The sequence below is a fragment of the Aspergillus japonicus genome (genome assembly GCF_003184785.1).
Source record: "Aspergillus japonicus CBS 114.51 unplaced genomic scaffold BO86scaffold_2, whole genome shotgun sequence".
NCBI lineage: Eukaryota > Fungi > Ascomycota > Eurotiomycetes > Eurotiales > Aspergillaceae > Aspergillus > Aspergillus japonicus.
Window position 1 is genome coordinate 25,033 of NW_020291639.1, and position 15,540 is coordinate 40,572.

Below are 15,540 nucleotides of genomic sequence, written 5' to 3' on the forward strand. Positions count from 1 at the left end.
GCCAACTCCTTGCCCTATCTCAGTAACCCTTTCCCTTATCTGATTAGATCATTTACATGGTTTCAGGGCCAGTGGATACAGTCATTCTATCCTGCCTCCCCACTGCCATCGTATTCGGAAAGCTCGGAGTCATGCGAAATCAAAGTATCCAAGCCTAAGTCACATACAGTCGAGGTACGGTGGGGCAGTTCTGCCATGGTGGCTTCAGGTCGGTTACGGGTCGGTCATATGTCATCCGTTGACTGGGCATCACATCCGTAGTGTGGTGAGACTCGCTATTCACCCCTTAATCTACAACTACATCAATGACATAACTTGATTCTTTTCGCCTGGACAAAGTTACGAAGGACGGTAGCAGGTATCACTGGGCTGCGATAGCCCCAATCAATCTGGTATAGTGGAGGCGACGCAGTGGACTCGCATCGGACCTCAATAATCCGTCTAGACTCCTGCAGGCTTTGTAGCTATAAGTTGATCCTGGATTCCTTCCAAACTCATCTTCACCCACTCACTCTTTTCCTCAATATCTCCCGAGTGCTCAGACTGTTCTCAAGATTCCCTCCAACAATGAAGACTTGGATTTTCCTGCTTGCGGCTGTTGCAGCTGTCGCAAACGCCGCCGCGGACAATGTTGATGCTGGCGCTGAATCCTCTTTGGCTGGGGTAGAGAAGCGATGCGTTGGCGGTAAGACCCTTGCCCTGCTCGATAATAGCCTGGTTTGCAGATTCTGAGAGAGCAAGCTAAAAAACTATGATTCGACTATCTAGCGCTCCAAGCCTGTTCCTCGAATGCTGATTGATGCAGTGGAGCTTGCTCGTCCCGGCTCGGCAACCGCTGCTTGAGTGCTTAGAGAGCTCGAGATGGTCGGTGGACTTGGTGGTGAGAGCTCTAGAGACAGAATGATGTTTTAGAGGGTCGGTGTCACATATATATACTATCGAAGTCGCGGAATCCTCTTGCATATATTCGCCTCTTTACCACCCTGCCATCAAGACCAGACAATGCAGAGTTTATATGGAAGCATAGATGGAGATTTGTCTCTTGGCGTATTGAACCTCTTCTTGGATGCAAGGATTACGATTACTCTTTATATTTCAAGTCGCAGTCTTGCGTTCTGTTGCCAGCCTGGACGAGGCCGCCGTCACCACTAATTTTGATGGCACAACAGAATTGCAATCACTTGGAGACCGGGGCTTAACAATACAGTACGGGAAACGTAGCACGGAACAGGACATGCAAACTTTGAATATATCAAGATGCGCACACACGCACGCAATCACGCTGGGATCCTTTAACCACTAACTCATCAAATGATGGACAATTGAACTAAAGACCCATCGCAACTCAACTTGATAGCTGACCCCTGACTCAGTAAGCGTAAAGGTTGATCTCCGCTGGGTTTGTAGCCCGGATCTTCCTGTTCTCTCTGACCAAGATGGCTTTCATTACCCAGGCCGAAATCACCACCCCAGCCGAGAAGCCGATACTGCAGTACATGGCGGTCGCGAACCGCGGAGCATCACTATCTGGCCACAGGTAGGGGGTATACACGCTGGCCAGGTTACCCAATGTGTTGGTGATGGCAATAGCCACGGCCTTTTTCTCATCGGTTTGGCCGGTTGTTGCTGCCACCCAAGCGATGTTGATATTATTGACACCATACGTGGCAGCGACGAAAAGGATCATTGCGAAGTATCGGGCGCCGAGGTTCAAGGTACCACACGCCACCGCAAATCCGACAATGGCAAGTCCCTTGGAGATAGTGATGTGCCAGGTTCGCTCGTTGAAGTGGCCCGAGGACCAGGAGACAGCGACAGATGTGAAGGTGGCCACCAGATAGGGCGGGCAGGTGAGTACCAAGGAGATGGTGTCGTTGAACCCGAGAGTCTTCACCACCGTTGGCATGAAGTTCTTGAAGCCATTGGCCGAGAGATGTAGGTTACACATGAGGGCAAAGATCCAAGTCCGATAGTCAGTGGATGCTTCGCGCAGTCCCGTCCAAGTGCTGGTGCTTTCTCGTTTCTGCGTTGTATCGCGGGCGATGCGGTCGTGCGCCAGTTGCCGCTCCTCGGGCGTAAGCCATGGTGTTTGGAGTGGCGAGTTGGGGAGAATGAACCAGGCTAGACTGGCCACTGCTATGGTCACGACGCCTTGGATTAGGAAGAGCCACTGCCATCCGGCGAGGCCATGCTTCTGGTCCAGACCGGCGAAAACACCAGCCGATATGAGGCCGGAGAAGGCACTCGCTAACATGTTCCCGGTGTAAAGCACGGCCATGCGCGTAGTGGCCTCTTTCCGGTTGTAAAAGAGCGAGATCATGAATAAAGCGCCGGGGTAGAAGGGGGCCTCGACTATCCCAAGAATCAGGCGGCAAACCAACATCCCATGGTAGTTCTTGACGAGGCAGGTTAACGTGGACACAATGGCCCACGCCATCATAAAGCCGGACATGTATCTCGCGGGTTTCACACGATTGAGGAGCATATTTGAAGGGACTTGACCCAGGAGGTACCTGCGCATGAATTAGCTTGATGGTGGGGAATGCAGAAGGTTGCGGATACCCGACAAAAAGGATGCTGACACAAGTATTATACTGCGTTCCGTGCAACTTCAGATCTTGAGAAAGACTGTTGAGCTTCCCATTTACCATGGCGTTGCGATCGAGAAAGTTGAGAAAGTACATGACCCACAAGATTGGCTTCCCCCCGTCAGCACAGGACTATCCATCGAGGGCTCTGAGGGGGTAATGACACTTACCATCATATAAGCATCAATCTTTCGCACCAGCCTGATTTCTTTCGGGTCCACTTTCGCGGTGGAACCAAACTGATCATGCTGTGGAGTCGTCTGAATCCCTTTCTCTGCCTCCTCCACATGCTCCATGAAGCCGTCACTCTTCTTGACATTAGTATCCATGATGGCCGTTTAGGTGGGACTCGACAACTTCTGCTTAGTTTGAGGTTGCTCAGGCGGTCAGAAACTGGTCGATGGCTCGGCCTTTGGGGCCTGGTTTATATGAATCGCGAAGCACCACCAAGTGAGGAGGCTGCAGGTGACGGCTGGAGTCTACCCCATGGGGAATCTGCTGCCAAGAGATACCACTCTCTGCCTTTCTGCCAAGACCGGAACGAGAGGTCCAGGTGAACCCCCGCATCTCACAAACACAAGGACCGGAGCTGACATATCCGAGAAATGAGAGGCCTTTTCCGTCCCGCGGTCCGGTATGAGAGGCGATAGGACAATGACATGTATGCGGCCTGGTTTTGAGTTTCTTCAAGAATGCGCGAAGCGAACGGATAGCTGACTTGTTGCTCAACCTGCCCTTTCCTCTTATGCCGATAGGTGAACTTGACAGGAAGGAATTGACTTATCCGATGACTGCTGGGAGTAACGGTTCTTTTCCGTGTGACACTCTACTTGCGGCGCCAATCCGGAACATGCTGTTGACTTCGTCTGTCTGGCAACCCATGATGTGGAGATGACGAGGTTGGTGGTGCGTATTGTGGGCATATCTCGTGTGCCTGTGCACCATTGAGTACGCGGGGGTATTAATAATGAGACTTGTTTTCCGACAAATTTTGATTATTGACGACTTGTCTACGGTGGTCAAACTTGACCGTGCCCTAGGGAATTATTCCGGTTATACCTCTCATTCCGCTGCACGAATATGCCACTGAGCGAGGAGAAGCTTCGAGGTTTGTTTTGGGGGCCGCGTTTTCAGCTTTCCTGTGAATGGGTATCATTACACAGTGCCCGAGGCCATTGGTTTTATCTGAATTATCTTCAACCTGGTTGTCTGACTCTGTTGGATTAGCACTCTGGGACACGGTTCCCACAGAAAAACACGCTTATTAGATAATTTTATGCATATTATGCTCATAATCTGTGCGTTGGGGGCCTCGTCCCAAGTCATTCTTGGCATTAGAACGCGCAGTAATGCCATTGCGCCACACTGCTTCAAAACATACTCCTTATTCAGTCTTTGCTGTTCGGATGAGGCGATTCGACATTATCATCTAAGGAGAAAGGATGGTATGGTTCCCATTGGGTACATGCGCTCATGGTGCCGCTGGATCAACTACCTCAACCCTGTCGCCTATGGGTACGAATCTCTAATGGTCAACGAGTATCACGCCCGGAGATTCACTTGCTCTTCGTACATCCCCGTCTATGAGGCTTCCGTGGCCACCAGTATGGTTTGTGACGCTATTGGCGCGGTGCGTGGACAAGCTGCCGTCAATGGAGATGCTTATATCACCTCGGCCTACAGCTACCACCATAGTCACAAATGGCGCAACGTCGGCATCATCATCGCCATGATAATTTTCAATCATCTGGTCTACTTCCTCGCGAGCGAGTACACCACAGCCAAAAGGTCCAAAGGGGCACTCTTGGTCTTTCGACGGGGGTTTATTTCCCGATCTCCCCGGCGGGCCAAGGGGGACATCGAAAACCTGCCTTCGGGCCAGGTGGCCGCAATGCTTGAAAAGCCAAGCAATCACAGCGATTCCAGTCGCGAAGCAGTCTTTGACGGCTCAAGAAGTGTGTCCCACTGGAGTGATGTCTGTTATGAAATGAAGATCAAGGGCAAGCCCCGGCGCACTCTGGACCTTGTCGATGGCTGGGTGAAGCCGGGCACATTGACAGCCCTAATGGGGGTGTCCGGTGCGGGCAAGACAACCCTGCTAGACTGTCTTGCAGACCGTCACACTGGGGAGGGTGTACTCACAGGTGAGATGCTGGTCGATGGGAAGCTGCGCCATGAGAGCTTCCAGCGCAAGACTGAGTATGTGCAACAGCAAGATCTACACCTGGAGACGAGCACCGTCCGTGAGGTGAGTACGACCCGTCGCGACCACTTTTGGATCTACCATGCTTGATACTCACTGTTTCCATTGACCAGGCTTTGGCCTTTTCTGCACTTTTTCGCCAGCCAAAAAGTGTTCCGGAAGCGGAAAAGCTGGCCCAAGTCGATGAGGTGGTCGAGCTCCTCGACATGCAGGAGTACGCAGATGCTGTTGTTGGCGTTCCCGGAGAAGGCTTGAATATTGAGCAACGCAAGTGTCTTACCATTGGCGTTGAGCTCGCCGCTAAGCCACCTCTGATACTCTTTATTGACGAGCCCACGTCGGGGCTGGACTCTCAAACCAGCTGGGCGAACCTCGACCTGTTTGTCAAGCTCTCCAGGGCGGGTCAATCCATCATTTGCACAATCCACCAGCCTTCTGCCATGTTGTTCCAACGCTTTGATTGCTTGTTACTTCTTGCTGAGGGGGGGAAGACTGTGTACTTCGGCAAGTCCTTCGGTTCCTTGATAACCTCAAGCACCCGCTAACTAATCCCCCGCCATAGGTGATATCGGACCCAATTCCAAAACCCTGGTGGAGTATTTCGAAAGCCATGACGCCAAGCCTTGCCCTCCGAATGCCAACCCGGGCGAATGGATGCTGGAGGTCATTGGAGCCGCCCCTGGCTGCGAGTCAGACGTCGATTGGCACGAGGTCTGGCGCTCCAGCCAAGAATACCGTAATGTTCAGGACGAGCTGGTCCGACTTCGGTCGTCAACGACCCCTCAACCTCTGGTCAATGACAATCACGATTTGGCGACCTATCAGGAATTTGCGGTCTCTCCATGGCGTCAATTTATCTTGGTTGCCGCCGTTCGTTTCAGCAGACCTGGCGCACGCCGGCATACATCTACTCCAAACTGCTGCTCTGCACTGCAACAGCTTTTTCATCGGGCTGGTGTTCATTCACTCTCCACTCAGCATCCAAGGGTCCCAAAATCAGATATTTGCAATTTTCGAACTGATGAGCATCGTGGGGCAGCTGGTTGACCAGCAATTTCCACACTTCATCGCGCAGCGCTCTCTTTACCAAGCTCGCGAGCGGCCGGCCAAGACCTACAGCTGGCAAGTGTTTATCCTGAGCCAAATCCTGGTCGAGATCCCCTGGTACACGCTGGCCTCCGTCCTCATGTGGGCATTTTCCTACTTTCCCGTGGGGCTCTATACGAATGCCGACGCAGCCGGCCAGGGCACGGAGAAAGGAGTGCTCATGTGGCTCCTCTTCTGGGTGTTCCTGCTGTGGGTGTCGACCTTCGCGCACTTGTGCATCTCATTTACCTCCTCAGCCAATGACGGAGGCAATGTGGCTAATTTCATGTTCGTCCTGGCCTTCATTTTCTGTGGGGTGCTGGCGTCCCCGGACCAGATGCCTCGGTTCTGGGTCTTTCTGTATCGTGGCTCGCCTCTGTCCTACTACGTTGCAGCCGTTCTGTCGACAGGTCTGGCCAATGTTAACGTGGCATGTCCGAGCAATGAGTTTACCGTGCTGGATCCACCCCCGAGCCAGACGTGTGGGGAGTACCTGGCCGATCATATATCCATTGCGGGGGGGTATCTGCTCGACGCGAATGCCACGAGCAATTGTCAATACTGCAAGGTCACGGAGACTAACGTATATCTGGCGGCAATCCAAGCCGACTATGAGACTCGCTAGCGCAACTTCAGCATCATGTGGGTGTATGTGGCCTTCAATGTGGTTGGGGCGCTGGCCTTGTACTGGCTGGCCCGTGTGCCCAAAGGAAACAAGGTGTCGAATCACGGATCTTCGCCAGAGTAGTCCTCGAGTACGGCCGTACGGTTGTCCGACCCTCAAAGACGTATTCCTGGCCATCACAGATTATTACCTGTTGGTGTGAGGAAATGCGACCGTAGGGAAGATGAGGTGGTGACTCTTGCTTGAGCGCGGCGGACATCCGAGTCGGTCTCCAAAGACCTCGATGGGGGATCTCGCGCGGTTGAAAACAAATTATGTCCACCATCTGTCCCACACCTGTGATTATTAGCACTGTTGACTGTGGCAATCTTAGTTTCATGTCAACTTCGTGGTGCGTGGATTGAAGATTGGGAACTACATGATTGCGTGCCGAGACATGGTTATATATTCCGTGTTAGGGTTGCGCTGACATCCATTCTTGGTCTACACTCCCACCTCATCAATTCCACATTAATCAATATCTTGCCAGACTAAGCCAATGTTGTCTTGCGTGCGGCCTTTCGCCGCCCCATAACAATGACGGGAGTGATGGTCAGAATCATGTTAGCCACCACGACAGCGGCTTGTGTGCCAAACACTGCGGCGACTCCATCGCGCTGGATCCAGGCGGGCTGGAAATAGCCCACCGAAAACCCACTGGCGGTGCGCCAAGCATTGATGATGGCGGAGACAACCGTGGACTGCTCAGGATATTTCTCCAGCGCATAGGACGTGATGGATCTAAGGCCATTTCATTAGAGTGACACCATGTCTGGAGGGGAGGCAGGCAACCTACACAGTACTCGCAACCATGCCGGCGACCACCATCAGCCATCCGAAGGCCAGCCCAATCCAATGCTTACCGAAGTTCAGCGCCAGGCCGTAGGTAAGCAGGCCACAGACCATGGTGACGATGGCCGCCCAAACCCCATGAAGTCGCTTCTCTGTGTAGTATGTTGTCGGGCTGGACCGACCAACCCAGCCGTTGAACCAGTAGCCGTAGACCCAGCCTGGACAGTCATAGCATTGATAAGCTTTTCATGCGCACGTTGCTCTTACCGAGGAGGGCGCCAAGAATAGCAGCCCATCGGAGTGAGGACGACTGGACTGTGTTGAATAAGTATGGTGGCTCGGCCACGAAGGTGGACACGGTGACCGTGATACCTGCATTCGAAGCCCAGTTAGAGCGATCCTGACCAAATGTAGCCATATGTAAGAAAGAAACCCATACCAATTGGCCAACAGAAGTTGACCATGGTCACGATACCGGTCAGTAGCAAAGAAGCCTTGAAGATGTAGACCAGCATGGTCCCACACCAGTAAAGCAAAGTCGGTCCAGCAGGCAGATTGTGGTTCCTGACGCCGAACATTGGCAACAGACGACGGTTCCGCTGACACTGGCGGCCAGGCACAAAATATGTTTCATGGCCAAAGCAAAAAATGAGGACTGTGGACAAGCCGTAGAAGACAGTAAGAATGCCGAATGAAACTTTCCAGTCGCTGGCTGCCCCGATATATCCGGCCAGCGCAGGCCCCAGAGACGGTAAAACGAGGAATGTCGCCCCCCTGAAAGGGTGGAAAGGAGTTAGCAGTGACACGGGTTGTTACCGCTTGGACGCTCATCAGATATTGATCATCTGTGACCACTCTATACTAGATAGTCAGTAGGCTTGACTTGCATCCAGTTCATATCACAGATGCCGCACCTTCCGGGGGGAACATGTCATGGATGATCGGCAGACCGACCACCTGGGGCACGGTGCCGAAAAGGCCGTGAAGCGAGCGAAACGTGGTGAATATGCCATAGTCGTTGAATAGTGTAGCGCCGACGACCATGAAAGTGGTGATAAATTGAGGCCAGAGCCAAACCGGAAGCCTGGACCAGCATCAATGTCATGCCGCTGCCACGCGCACCCTGGACGGTTATTGTTGCATTGGTGATGCAGAGAATAGTAATAGACGTACCCGTCAGCTAAGATAGAACTCGACATAAGCGCAAAAAACAAGAGGCGCTTTTCCCAAGGGCGCCAATTCCTAGGATTGCGCTGCTCATCCCCATCAGGACTGCTCCTAGCTAACGTCCCAGTCACCTGAATGTGTTCAGCCTTGTTATCGTGACTGGTTGCGCGAGCACCAGGGCAATCCTTGATTGGGAGTTCCGCCATGGAAGCAGTTGTGTTCCAGAGAGGATTCTTCAGTCAATGGTTCGGGCAGAAGGGTGATAAGATTGAGAGAAGGACTGGTGGGTGGGAGCTGCTGAGTGTGGGTAGGGAACTGAGTGTGGGCAGGGGACTGAGTGGGAGGCAAAAAATTACTGTACTACTAGTTGACGCCTGTCCCGCGCTCGACAGAGATCATCTTATGTGACTCCTTGGAATGAGAAACAAATGAACTGACGCAGTATCTCGACACTTCACTCGGCGTATCTCATAATCTAGGCCCTACCTAGAGGCTTGCCAAGAGAAGCCGTGTGGGAGGCATCCCCACTCACATCTTCCCACCTGTTACTATTCCGTTTCATTCCCCATTTCATTACACTTTGTTGACCCCAAGTAACTATTGGAAGCTAGTAAAGGCCGGCGGATTCCTATATATTAGGCCTCTGTGGCCGGAGCACGACACAGCGGACTTCCTGCGCTTAGCTACCCACAATCCCTGCCGACCTTCATCTCACGCTTCACAATGTCCGCACAAATGACCGGAATCCAGCTCGCAAAGACAGTCACTTCGGTTAGTAATAGGGACACAAATGCAAACGCTCCTCCCTGGAGGTGACTACTCAAGTATTGACTATGGCGGGGATAGGTTGCAGCGCTGGGGTTCGTGCCAGTGGCCATCAAGTTCGGGTTGTTCGACATTCTCGTGGAGATTGGGAAACCTGCCCAGGGGAAAGAAGTTCTCATGGCGTACCAGCACTCTGCCAACGGTGATGAGAAGAATATACCCTGTATGTGACTTGCACTCCTGCATATAACGCCGGACCAGGTTCTGGTTCTGATCCCATTCTCGGTTCAGGTCTTCAGTTGATCGGTAAGCTTGGGCCGGAAGGGTCTACACTTTCACTTTAGGAACAGTAATAACTCTGGAGGAAATCCAGACGACGCATTGTACGCCATGGCGGGACTCGGTTTGGTGGACATGACAGTCAAGTGCGCCTACTCCGCCAACGACATTACCAAGCATTTAGTGCATACACCCTCGGCTCAACACGGAGCGTTGCATTTGTGAGTCGCCGCATCTCAAACCCACCTGGCCCACATCAATCTAAGAGTCCTAGCACGACCGAAGCTCTCCTGGCGGGTGCATTTCTCATGCGTCGACTGGAGAGTGATGGCTATCAATATCCATTCCAGGAGCTCCAGACACCATTGCAGTTTGCATACCAAAAGATGGGGAATGACGAGCTGGCCCAACAGCATACGTATGATATTATGGCGGCTGAAGGACGAATGGACAGCTTCAATCGGTTCATGGTGGGCAAGTTTATGAAAACAGCCACCGCTCCGGAACGACTGGCACGGTTACGGTACGATCTCGAACCAGTCCTCCAGGACGCCAGGTCTCGCCGCGTCATCGCGATGGTGGACATCGGTGGCGGCCGCGGGGAAATGATGCTAGAATTCAAGCAGGCTTTTCCCGACTTGACCGACAAGGATCTGGTGGTGCAGGAGTTCAACCAAGAGATCCGGGAGATCCCCGGTCTCACACTGTCCACATGGGACTACAAGGATGATGGCAGTAAGCAACCGATTGAGGGGGCAGGAGTGTATCACTTGGCACATATTCTGCACAATCTCCCTGATCTAGATGCCGCACGCCTGCTGCAAAAGCTCTCGCAGGCTATGCACCCACAGTCGCGCTTACTGATCCATGAGTTCACCAAGAATGCCAACAATGCAAAAATACATGCCAGTATGATAGCGTTGTTTGGGGGGCGAGAGAGAAGTGCGAGCGAGTGGCGCCAGCTGGCGGCGGTGGCAGGCCTCAGGGTCACCTTCGAGGCCTGTCCGGAGACAGGAGAGGGGCTTGTGGAGATGAGAAAGCTTTGAATCAGTCACTGAGCTTGTTGTTGCTAGGATGTACTTTGTAGAATAGGTACTGCACTACTATTTATTCCCTGGTTAATTCCAACCACTCACCGGGGGATATTACGGCTAGTTCCGAGCCGGGTGGAGCGTGGCGCGGGGAGACATCCCAAACCTGTATCAAACAGAGAGGATCCACGATACTAGCTCGTGCTTACTATTTCACCCTCCATATCACCCTCACCATCAAATCAAAAATTGGAGTCACCCACTGAGTCGGCTGTTACTGCGTATATAGCCCCGGGACCCCTTTCCCCAACTCCTGCCCTACTCCCGCCCAAACCGATTGACCGAGCTGCCTGGTGGGGACGATCTCTTGGCTGCTCCTCGTTCTCAGGAGCCCTAGATTCCCGGATGTCTTCGAAGCCTGAACTGTCGTTGGCTTGGTTGATCCCAATATAAGAACGTCTAAGCACAAATCATCTCGGAAGACAGAGCGTTGGTGAAAAGCCGTGTCTACCCTTACAATGCCCAGACGCTCTTTCCCTCACACAACATGGCCGCCGAATACAAGACTGATCTCAACTATGGTCCGCCTTCCCTTCACATTGTATTGTTCCAGGGATGATAGCAACACTGAAAGACTAACCACCATCACGCTGCAGCCACCCCGTACATCTATGCTTCATGGGTTGGACACCCCCGGCTAGCTGGATCATAAGGCCCGTGACAGTCATGCTTATCTGTCGTTCTAGGCATTGACCGCGATTGCAGGATTGGCATTGTTATTCCGTTTTGCCATCAAGTCCTGGATCCGAAGGGCTTTGCCCCGTGTCAGCTCCCCGGACCGACTCTGGGAGTGGGAAGATCTGTTCTACGCCGCGGGTTATAGTTTCGACATTGCGCATATTGTGCTTGTGCAAAGAAGGTTTGACTCTGGCCCAAGCGACCGTAAAGCCCGATTCCTCTGATCAACCTATTTATGACGCCGGACTCGGGCGACATTTGTGGTTCCTGACTAGTGGTGAGCTCCACGGCACACTGAAGAACGAGTTGATTTCGCAGCCTCTAGGTACTACTTATCTCGGTCCACCACGTTCTCAATGTGCCCTACTAATGGATTCCTAGCGGTTCTTGCCTCGATGTTGTCTCGCACCGGGATGATGTGCTTTCTCCACAGTTGCTTTAGTGGCGCCGACCGGCGGATTCGCATTCTAATTGTGGTCTGTATGGGTGTTCAGATTATCATAAGCATGATTACAGTGGTCCAAATCATCGTCCAGTGCGGGTCGAATCCATACCGTACAGTAAAATCCCTTCTTTCCTTGCATCATGACCGAAGCCCTCGCTGATCGACCTTGTGAACTCTTCCAGGCCGACCCAGTGCACTACTTCCATTACATGTGGGACGACCTGCCTTCCGACAGTTCAGTCATCTGCCAGTCACCGAGCGTACAGACAATGGTTGGTTTTGTTCAAGGAGGTAACGTTGCTTAGTCGCCGCCCTCAGTGAAAACCCTTGGATCCTGATGCTGCCGTAGGGTTCAATTCCGGAATCGACTTGTTCTTGACAGCGCTCTCAGCGATACAACTATGGCACTATACGATGCGAGCGACGGATCGGGGGCCATCACACAGTGAATCCTTCTGTTCGCGGTTTCGAAAAATCCCTCGCAGATCGCGAAATCGGCGGTTGTGGCAAACCTGCGCCTTGAGCGGTCCGTTGCTATTGTCGGGCATTGCGTCGATTATCAAAACATGGGTACGTCGTTTCGTTTCTTAGAGAAGCAGGATGAGGAGGACTGAGCCGTCGATATCTAGTTACTCAAGGCTATCGGAGAAAGACATAATAATACCCGTGAGTGGTGCCTTGCATTCGGAGGGTTTGAGTTCCCATCCTAATCTGTCCACTGTTCTTGGTAGATAACATAGTGCCATTCGTCCTGTGGGCGAAGTAAGGTTCCACTGTTCTCAGCTGTTATGTGACAAGTATCAGCTAATTCATACCAAGGATTGAGAATTATAGCATCCTGCTCGCGACCTGCGCCCCTATTATCCGGCTACTGGTGTCGAGTGTCTCTAACAATGAATCAACGAGCAAGGATTACCCTGGCTCTGGAAATCGATCTGGCGGAGCGAGCCAGGGGCTAGAATTGAACACTGTAGTCCACACACAGAACCAGAACACGCTCGTTCTCACTATGCCCGTCCAAGACACGCACAAAGGTCACATTTCGTCAACAGCCGAGTGTATGGGAATATTCGGACGGACATTAATCTTGACTTTGATTCAGATAGGTCATCTACGAAACGCCTCGTGGACTAATTAATATGATAGCTGTACCTCCGCTGATTACTCCCACTCCTATTTCTTTCTGCTAGGGGTTGTTGGATACGTGCACAGACAAACCCGAACATCAAATGCATTTCCCTCTTAGTAACAAAGATGCTCTGTAACAGCCTTTTTGAGGTGGACCCCGAGGATCAACCGCCAGGTGCGTGGGTTGGCTGCTCTGGACACACTCGGGGTCTTCCGTGCGGCCTATCTTGCTATGGAAGAAGTTTTGGAGGAAATAGTCCAGCAATCAGACTCAAAGACACGTAAAGAAGGAACGTACCTGTCGACTCCTGAATGACGACGGTGTCGCGGGAGCGCGGATGGATTTCCCCGGAGCCAATGCTGGGTATGGAGATCAATTGGTGATATATTAGCCTTCAGCTGCATACAAAGAAAGTCAATTCATCGACCCCTGATCATCACCACCACCACCACCACAATCACAACGATCCATAGTTTTCACCTTGTTTGCTCAACACCTAAATCGTTTGCTGTTTGGAACCCTTGCTTTATAAAGAGAATGGATCTTTACTGCGCAGCCCCTTACTACCACCCCTGCTCACCATAGCCGCAACGAACCGCCTCCACGGGATTCTCAGCGACAGCCTTCGTTACGAACCATGTCCGTCCAGGAGAATACTGGTTGCAGCAACGGTCAGTCAGTCATCTGTCTCCCAGGTGGTGCGATCAGAATCTGAAGCTAACTGCTATGAGTCTTCAGCCGGGTCCTATGTAGCTGCTTCATGGGTTTGCACTTCCTCTGCCAGCACTCCATACACGCATACCATTTTGATTCCATCTTGTAGGCATTGTCAATGATAGCAGCCCTGACCCTGCTGGCCCGATACAGCATCAAATCCTGGATCCGCTGGGCCATCCCCAAAGTTAGCTCGCCGGAGCGCCTATGGGGGATCGAAGACCTCTTTTACTTCCTCAGTTATAGCTTCGATCTCACGCAGATGGTTTTGTTCCAAAAGAGGTTCTTTCCATGCCCCTCCTCAGGCGCTGCCACTCCGCCCATGACTCTAACGATCCTAGCTTTGACTCCGGACTCGGGTGTCCCGCATCGACCTTGATTGGGTCCCAAATCAGTGACATCTTGAAGTATTCGTATACCGGCCAAATCATTGGTGAGTGCCTAAGCGATAGTCAACCTGGCTGCAGCCATGTCGTCCCATTAACATGGATACTTAGAGGTCATTGCTTCGACGCTCGCTCGGATTGGAATCATGTGCTTTCTCCTGCGGTGCTTCAACGGGGCTGACACGCGTCTCCGTGTCACCATCCTGATTTGTATCGCGGTGCAAATCATTGTCAATTTGGCAACGGACTTACAGGTTCTTTTGATGTGCGGTTCCAGAACTTCTCACTCGGTAGGGGGCACTTCTATCCTCCCACCATCCCAGTCTCGTGTTCCACGCTCACGCGACTTGTGTAGGCCAACCGACTTGCGTATTTCCACTACATTTGGGATCCCCTCCCACCGGATGGGTCTGTTGTGTGCCAGCAACCCACCTCGCAACTGGTCACCGTATTTGTCCAAGGAGGTAGTTCTCAACCCGCCTCTTTCGCATCGCTGTTGCTAAATCCGCAGCTAGGGTTGAACACCGCGCTCGATTTCTTCTTGGCTGTTCTTGCCGGGGTGCAGCTCTGGCGCTTCCCACTGGCCCGTAAAGATGGCAGTCACTCGTTTATTTCGCGCTTCAAGAAGCTTCCTCGGGGGGCTCGCAACCGGCGCTTGTGGCAAACTGCTGCAATCAGTGGACCGCTGCTCCTCTCGGGAATTGCATCCCTGGTCAAGACGACCGTATGCAGGGTGAGCGTTCCTCGGAGCCTGGCGAAGGCCTTGCTTGGCTAACCAGTCGGTCGTGCAGCAACTCTATACGGTGAATAGCTTTGATGCCATGGCTGGTGAGATTGACCGTCGTAGGGGGTGCTTTGCTCGTGAGGACTGACCTTGATCGATAGATGCTATTGCACTATTCATTCTATTAGTGAAGTAGGTCTCGCCTATACTCTTCCTCTTGCGTGACCACTCCACGGGAGACCTCCTGACTTTCCCATCTCCAGAATTGAGAACGCCTGCCTCTTGATCGCTCCCTGTGCACCTGTATTCCGATTACTGTTTTCGTTGGTGTTGAAGACCGGCGCCCAAAATTCAGGATACCCCTGGTATGGCAATCAGTCGGGTTCAGGCGGCCAAGCGCTGGAGTTGGAGACCGTCCCACATACTCAAGTGCAGGGAACTGTGGTTATGTCAACGATGGACAAAAACACGCGAAGCGAACCGAGTGAAGCTGTAATCATTCGAACCGATATCATGGTGGAATATGGCTCGGAACGAACCGCTTAGATTCGGGAGCTGTTTTGGAAGGATAAGGGCAAGCGGGGGGTGGGGGGTTGGGGGTGTGGCGTGACAGTGTTGGATGGAGGAGCGGGTGGCTTTGCAACATGTCGACCGATATGTACTGTTACAGTACTTTCAGTCTTGTATTAGCATTGTGATTTCATTACTGTAGATCGTTGATCCTGGACAGGCATCCGACCCGAGGCACGACTGGTCATAACTGGAATTACCCCGCAACTGCGGCTGCCTCTCTTATAATTCTTATAATAACCATCCCTCAATGCTGATT

General features: G+C 52.3%; 6 protein-coding genes across 6 annotated transcripts; 4 read left to right on the top strand and 2 right to left on the bottom strand.

The window, feature by feature from the left end:
- Positions 1 to 1,344: 1,344 nt before the first annotated feature.
- Positions 1,345 to 2,917, bottom strand: BO86DRAFT_428437 (putative MFS transporter; the record flags this gene model as incomplete). Its single annotated transcript, XM_025675584.1, has 3 exons — positions 1,345 to 2,513; positions 2,563 to 2,699; positions 2,759 to 2,917. 3 exons carry the CDS (start codon positions 2,915 to 2,917, stop codon positions 1,370 to 1,372), a joined length of 1,440 nt encoding a protein of 479 aa, XP_025532619.1. The 3' UTR covers positions 1,345 to 1,369.
- Positions 2,918 to 3,998: 1,081 nt separating this feature from the next.
- BO86DRAFT_428446 (uncharacterized protein) lies at positions 3,999 to 6,625 on the top strand (the record flags this gene model as incomplete). Its single annotated transcript, XM_025675585.1, has 5 exons — positions 3,999 to 4,836; positions 4,905 to 5,295; positions 5,354 to 5,665; positions 5,778 to 6,460; positions 6,503 to 6,625. Exons 1-5 carry the CDS (start codon positions 4,036 to 4,038, stop codon positions 6,623 to 6,625), a joined length of 2,310 nt encoding a protein of 769 aa, XP_025532620.1. The 5' UTR covers positions 3,999 to 4,035.
- A 407-nt stretch (positions 6,626 to 7,032) lies between these two features.
- On the bottom strand, positions 7,033 to 8,377 carry BO86DRAFT_394526 (putative MFS transporter; the record flags this gene model as incomplete). Its single annotated transcript, XM_025673208.1, has 5 exons — positions 7,033 to 7,282; positions 7,338 to 7,551; positions 7,601 to 7,705; positions 7,773 to 8,107; positions 8,262 to 8,377. The coding sequence occupies 5 exons, from the start codon at positions 8,375 to 8,377 to the stop codon at positions 7,033 to 7,035; spliced, it is 1,020 nt and encodes a 339-aa protein (XP_025532621.1).
- A 59-nt stretch (positions 8,378 to 8,436) lies between these two features.
- On the top strand, positions 8,437 to 10,590 carry BO86DRAFT_444637 (putative O-methyltransferase; the record flags this gene model as incomplete). Its single annotated transcript, XM_025676394.1, has 5 exons — positions 8,437 to 8,463; positions 9,251 to 9,271; positions 9,347 to 9,488; positions 9,639 to 9,765; positions 9,819 to 10,590. The coding sequence occupies 5 exons, from the start codon at positions 8,437 to 8,439 to the stop codon at positions 10,588 to 10,590; spliced, it is 1,089 nt and encodes a 362-aa protein (XP_025532622.1).
- A 532-nt stretch (positions 10,591 to 11,122) lies between these two features.
- Positions 11,123 to 11,537, top strand: BO86DRAFT_394528 (uncharacterized protein; the record flags this gene model as incomplete). The annotated part of the gene is made up of 3 exons (XM_025673209.1): positions 11,123 to 11,156; positions 11,232 to 11,257; positions 11,322 to 11,537. The coding sequence occupies 3 exons, from the start codon at positions 11,123 to 11,125 to the stop codon at positions 11,535 to 11,537; spliced, it is 276 nt and encodes a 91-aa protein (XP_025532623.1).
- Positions 11,538 to 13,524: 1,987 nt separating this feature from the next.
- On the top strand, positions 13,525 to 15,257 carry BO86DRAFT_394529 (uncharacterized protein; the record flags this gene model as incomplete). Its single annotated transcript, XM_025673210.1, has 9 exons — positions 13,525 to 13,558; positions 13,626 to 13,651; positions 13,711 to 13,883; positions 13,943 to 14,034; positions 14,099 to 14,277; positions 14,343 to 14,711; positions 14,779 to 14,815; positions 14,873 to 14,903; positions 14,975 to 15,257. The coding sequence occupies 9 exons, from the start codon at positions 13,525 to 13,527 to the stop codon at positions 15,255 to 15,257; spliced, it is 1,224 nt and encodes a 407-aa protein (XP_025532624.1).
- Positions 15,258 to 15,540: the final 283 nt, after the last annotated feature.